Genomic DNA, 6,080 nt, shown 5'->3' with positions numbered 1-6,080 from the left:
CAAACCTGTTGAGAAACAGTCTTTACAATGCCAAAGAGCAAAACATCTACTGTGTTTCCCCCAAAATAAAACCTAACCGGAAAATAAGCCCTTACATGATTTTTCAGGATGACATCCCCTGAACTTAAGCCATAATGCGTCTTTTGGAGGAAAGATTAATGTAAGATCCAGTCTTATTTTCCGGGAAACACGGTAGTTTTGAAACTAAATGAACTGCTCTACCCACAATGCCAACCACCAAGCAACAGGCCCTTATGTCTTTCCCATTCATTACTGACGTAGTTCTCAACATTTCCACTAGTTCCACGATCATTCCACTTTATTCCTCTTTCTTTCAAGTAACTGTCCTTCTGGCCACAGATATAATTAGCAAGCTGATGGCACACAAGTTTCCTTTTAGTTGTTGATTTTTAAAAAATGTTACATAATTTTATTTTCTAATTTTAATATTTTTACCAGTGGAATGTTTTTCAAAACATTTAAACAAACCTTGTAATACCTGACCTCGTATCAAATGCTATACTTAGACATTCCTGAACTAAAGTTTATTTTAAACTAAGTTTAAACTAAAACTTTCATATTATTGAATAAATTTCTGAGGATCCCAAATTAAAGAAATCATTCAAAATGTGATACAGTCTAGTGTTTATTTTATGTTATGGCAGGTACACTTGAATTTCAAAAATTTAAAACATATAAAAAGTGGTTAGGGACTAACATTTGTATCAACAGTTGATAAATGTCTAAGATTGTTTATCATACAGCAGGGTACAATCGTAGTGCTAATGCCAACAGGGCACCATGGAAGTTAGTCTAAAAATTATCACTAGGCTTTATACAAGCAACAACATATGCTGCTGTTTTAGAATTTCGGGACATAGTCTGCTTCTAATGCTAAGCAGTCCTTTAACATTTCTAATGTTATACAGTGTTATAGTATTTAGTTTGGCAAGTGTTTCAAAATAAAGTAGAAATGTATTCATAACATCACAGAAATGCACATCCAGTTTTGTTTTCAATAAGAACCATAGGTACTGATCAGAACTCTTCCCTATATGAAATAATTTACACACAGATGAATGCTATATCACTATCTAAAATAATCACTAAATACAATTCTTTTTCAGAAATAAACAAGCAGAGGTTTTTCTTTTTCATTATCAAATATCAAAAACATATAGATAATGTATGTTTTTCAAACAAATGATAGTCTAAAAGTATGGGAATAATTTCTGTGAATTCAGTGAATGTGCAACCTAAATCAACCAAGTATATTGCAGTACAACCATATTAAGAAACCAATGATCAGAAAATACAACCGTATGAAAGAAATAAATTTATAATCCACAAAACTGTTTTTCAGGCCTTAAGGTAAAATAGCTCCACAGTTTACAGGTAAAACCAAGGCAACAAAAATGCGTGCTTCTCTTCAATAAGTAGATATTTTATGCAGAAGATGTAACACTTTGCTTGTAGACAGCATGGTATGCATTTCTCAACAAGACATAAGGAAAACAAGATTCCAAAAGATCCATTGTCAGGAATGGGGACTCCTGAACAATCTGAAAAATTCCAAAAAAATGTGTCAGAATTCAAGTTATTTATAATGCTAACATTTACTGACAATAAAATATAATTTTATATTGTTTTTATTAGAAATACACAAATTATTTCCTTTTACTTTAAAATCTGAAATGTAATTGTGTTACACAGTATATGCTATCAAAATGCTTAAAAATCATGACTTTTCAATTAAACCAATTAATCAATTCTGCATTTTCAATGCCCTCAACAATTTATTATAAAAGACAATATAAACAAATTTAAAATGTGGAATTTATCTTCAAGTCTAACTGGAGACCCAAGATTAATCAAACATAAAATCAACTACAATTAAGTGGAAAGCTGTTAAGTTCTAGAGGAGCTCAAAAGGGAAGAAAGACTAACATAGGCCAGAGTAATCAGAAAAGTCTATTTGGAAAAAAATTTGAGCTATAGAGTATGGTGAATCATTAGGATAGACACAAATCTCTGCAGGTAAAAGAAATTATTTTAAGTGAGTCAAGATCCACATGGTACAAACAAGCATGGCTGTTTCATTGACAGTGAAAAAAGGAACTAAGTATAGAGAATTACAGAAAATTTTATTAGATTTGGAGTATTTTATTAGATTTATTAGATTTGGGTAGATTGGAGTCAGAATACAGAAAACTGGAAGAGTTGAAACTGATACACTGGGAAACTGTAAGGCCCAAGTGTTTTCCAATAGGTTGAAAAAAACTATTCATGAAGAATATCTTGTAGGTAATGCTAATCTTTTATTTTGTTGTTTCTTGATATGATTACCATGTGGTAAAATACAAGTGATGTAATCAATTTTTAGAAGGTGTGTGGCTTGGGTGAAGTGAACACAAGGAATCAAAAAAGTACCTCAGCTCTTTTTGTTATTTAATCACTTAAATGCCAAGAAAAGACCATCTTGAATAACTAAACCTTCTTTGCCAATAAAAATTAAAATGAGACTTACCATATCTAGCAGTAAATAAACAGATTCTCTATTTCTTGTTGTTGTTTTATCTGTCTCCTGGCCAATTTTCAGTAGACTGGAGGATGCAAGCTTAAAAGTACACATACATTTTAAATACGTTTTTTAAATGAAACGTTCACCAGTTATTTTCAGTATGCTTCAACTTGCAACAGATTTCAATCATTCAGTGGCTATATAGATAATGAGCAATTAAAATAAATAAGCTTCGATTCTTTACATTCAAGCAATGATTTAGATAACTGTTTAAGGTTAAACACAAAAATAATAAATGCAATCAAATATTCTTACTGGTCTTTAAAGCTGATTTTTTTTTTCCAGGACCAGTCCTTAAAAAAAATGATTTCAATCAATATCTGTAGTAACTGTATTTGTTAGTTCCCAAATAAGGAAATTTCACAATGGGAATACTGAAATTAGGATACTAAGTCTTGAATAAAGGAAATAAATTGAAAGAAAAATTTTAAATCTTAATACTGTTAGCTTTGAAATAGAAGTTATTTTCTCAAGTTAACAGTGTATTTGCTTTATAAATTAAAAAATAAAAATTTCTAAAAAAGTTAACAGGATTTATAACTTGAAAAGAAACAAATATTCTAGAGTTCATTATATTATGATGCATCTCTCCTTATAGTAAAATATGGAAAAAGCACTTTGATAAAGAAAGAGCTACACTAACATAGAAACAAAGAGCCACATACTTCATAAGACTATAGAGTTAGCACAACGACCCTCTTTTTGTAGTATTATTATTATTTTTGAATTTGTCATCATTAACAAAGGTCTTTCTCCAAATAAATGGAAAAAAGTAACATTCTTTTAGAGGGAACAGTCTCTCTGCCTCAATTTCCCTTTGGTTTGTTTTTTCCTCTTTCAAACCCTAGGTAAAATTCTAGGGTACTATATACATCAGCTTAGGGAAAAAAGGTCATATTGCAGAGCTCTAAAAATGAGAGACTTCTAAGTCGAAGGGAAAAAATGCCAAATTCCTTGATCTTAATGACCTGCCCTCATCCATTTCTCCTTCCAAACACTTCTTAAATTATATTAATCAAGAGAATTTATTCAGTTCCATCTCACAGCTATTTTACATTTTCTTTATAAAATGTCATGAGGATTGCTACTGATTTATACATACCGCCAAAAATTCTTTAAGACGGTCTTCAATGCTTCCTTTGTGAATTGTAAACAAAGCTGCAGCGATCTGGTTGATGGCTTTGGCCAAGCAATGTATGTTGTTGCAGTGCCCTGAAAAAGCGCAAATAGGATTTGTGGTTTCTGTGTGACCCTCAAACATCAAAAAAGACACAAAAGGCCAATCGTTAATGACCTCACAATCTACATAAATAGCAGCATGATTAAAAGCAGGGTTGGGGGCATAACCTGCCTTGCTCTCCTTTCACTTTTATGAAGACTAGTGCTTTCGAAAGGTAGCAAGAGAGCAAAAAATGATTATGTCTGTATTGAACAAGCAAACTTTCCAAAACCTCTAAAAGAAATTTTAGATCAGCTTTGTATTGTCTTGGACACTTAAAAAAGAAGTGCTTAACTGCTTTACAAACATTTTCTCATCCAATCCTTAAAACAGTCCTAAGAGTTGGACAGTCCTTCATCACCCCTGACCCACACATTCAGGATCACATATACATTTCATATACGTATCAGGAAACGGGGGCTTAGAAAAAGAAAAATCAAGGTTATACAGATAGTAAGTAGTAACACAGATGGCAAGTGGCAGAGCTTAACCCACATTTTGTTATAAAAGAACATCAAATCCTTGAAAAGTATCTACCATAACAAAACTCATGACTGTTCCCATTGCCAAACAACTCTAAACCGCCGTTACCTTCTATAGCAGGGCTGTACTGAGACATCACGTTACTGGCCAATGTGGGCAGAGACACTGCCACAAAGACCATGAGGAGGCAGGCGATTTTATATTCTTCTTCTGGACTTATGTTTTCTAAGGAAGAAAAATGAAAAATAAGACCAAGGTATTTCTTTAAGATTAGTTAAGAGTTGATAATCAAAACCAGAAAAGGCAAATTTTAATTTTTGTATAAGATATTTTACCGAGCCTCTATAGAGCTAATCACAATTTTGTTAAAAGAAATATAAAATAAATGGAAATAATATATATTACTCGTGACTATTATCTATTACTCAGCATATTTCAAGGACCACTAGTATTTTTCTTTATTTTCCTTTTTTTAATTGCAAGGTTATAGGGCAAGAAAATATAATTAGGATAACTGGAATCCTAAAATTTCCTAATTGAACACTGATGAAAAAATTATTTTACAAGGAAATTCTATTTATTAATATTACAGTTTAGAAAGTTTATTATCGCATAAATTACTCTGTACAATCATCCAAAAAAATCCTTAAATTTTTCTAAAATAGATATGAATATAATTTGAAATATACTATTTAAAAGATATAAATGTGTAAAGTGGACTGGATTTCCAGCCTCTGCATTTCAGAAGACAGAAGGAACCAGTCATATATGAAAATAACTACCATTGCCCTAATTTTTTAAAGATATGATCCTTTCTTAAATATTTACTGTACTGTACTAAAATTGTGGGTTATCTAGTACCTAGGAATTTCTATTTACCCTACTATTCACCACCAAATATAATTAAGAAATGAATGTAAGGGTCAGAATATGTTTTTAAAATTTGGTTTATTATGAAAATGTAGCTGTAACAAATTAGTAACAGTAGTAATTATCCATGTGGCTATAATTAACATACTACATGAATGATAAAAGAAACAGTAATGTTAAATCAAAAAAGAACTGATGACCTCGAACACCATGCTAGAGCACAGGGGCTAGGGAAAGGCATTTCACTATCAGAAACAGATGAAATGTTATTTACTTTGTACACAACCCTAGAAATAGCTATAGAGCATTCTGGATATTACATTTCAATGTGCTGGACTAAAGTCTTTTAAACGTTTAATATTATATAATAATGTACACTCTTTATGGCAAGCAGCTCTAGTCCAATTAAAAATAGGCTTTATTTCCCCACCTGAAAAAAAATCTTTCTCTTGATTTTACTCATGCCTCAGGCTACTATAATTTTATATCTTTGCTCCCCTTTACAGTAAAACTCTTTGAGAGAGTTGTTTTATACTTATTATCTCTAATTCCTTTTCTCCTATTCTCTTTTAAGTCCTCTCTAATCTGCCTTTGCCCTGGAAACTCCACTGATTCTGCTCTTATCAGCATCACCCATTAACTCTACATAGCTGATCATTCTTTCCCCCCTTTCCTGGAAGCTACTCTTTCCTGGTTTTTCTTCTCCTTCACTGGTTCTTCCTTCTCAGTTTCTTTTTTGGTGGTACTTCCTCGTCTCCCTGAGCTCTTCAAGTTGTGAAAGTCCCAGGACTCAGACCCTGATTCTCTTCACTTCTGCATCTACACCAAATGGATTTAGTAATCTCAGCCAGTCTTATGGCTTAAATGATCTAATCTGTATGATGACTATGCTGTAACATCAACTCTAAAGACAGGAATCTTTGTCTT

General features: G+C 31.9%; 1 protein-coding gene across 4 annotated transcripts in view; it reads right to left on the bottom strand.

Moving 5' to 3' along the window:
• Positions 1–628: 628 nt before the first annotated feature.
• NCKAP1 (NCK associated protein 1) overlaps positions 629–6,080 on the bottom strand; it is a 99,728-nt gene continuing 94,276 nt past the window's right edge. For 3 of the 4 annotated variants that reach the window (XM_033112177.1, XM_033112178.1, XM_033112180.1), the window contains 4 exons: positions 4,392–4,508; positions 3,684–3,793; positions 2,528–2,617; positions 634–1,562 (listed from right to left, as the gene is read on the bottom strand). In XM_033112177.1, the coding sequence (XP_032968068.1) occupies positions 1,446–1,562; positions 2,528–2,617; positions 3,684–3,793; positions 4,392–4,508 (434 nt within the window). In that variant the 3' untranslated portion in view covers positions 634–1,445. Of the gene's footprint in view, positions 1,563–2,527; positions 2,618–3,683; positions 3,794–4,391; positions 4,509–6,080 lie in introns of all 4 variants that reach the window. The other variant, XM_033112179.1, reaches the window with a different exon arrangement.

This window comes from Rhinolophus ferrumequinum, chromosome 8, assembly GCF_004115265.2.
Source record: "Rhinolophus ferrumequinum isolate MPI-CBG mRhiFer1 chromosome 8, mRhiFer1_v1.p, whole genome shotgun sequence".
NCBI classification, from domain to species: domain Eukaryota; kingdom Metazoa; phylum Chordata; class Mammalia; order Chiroptera; family Rhinolophidae; genus Rhinolophus; species Rhinolophus ferrumequinum.
Note: the sequence above shows the minus strand (reverse complement) of the source record. Positions and strands in the feature narration are given on the sequence as shown.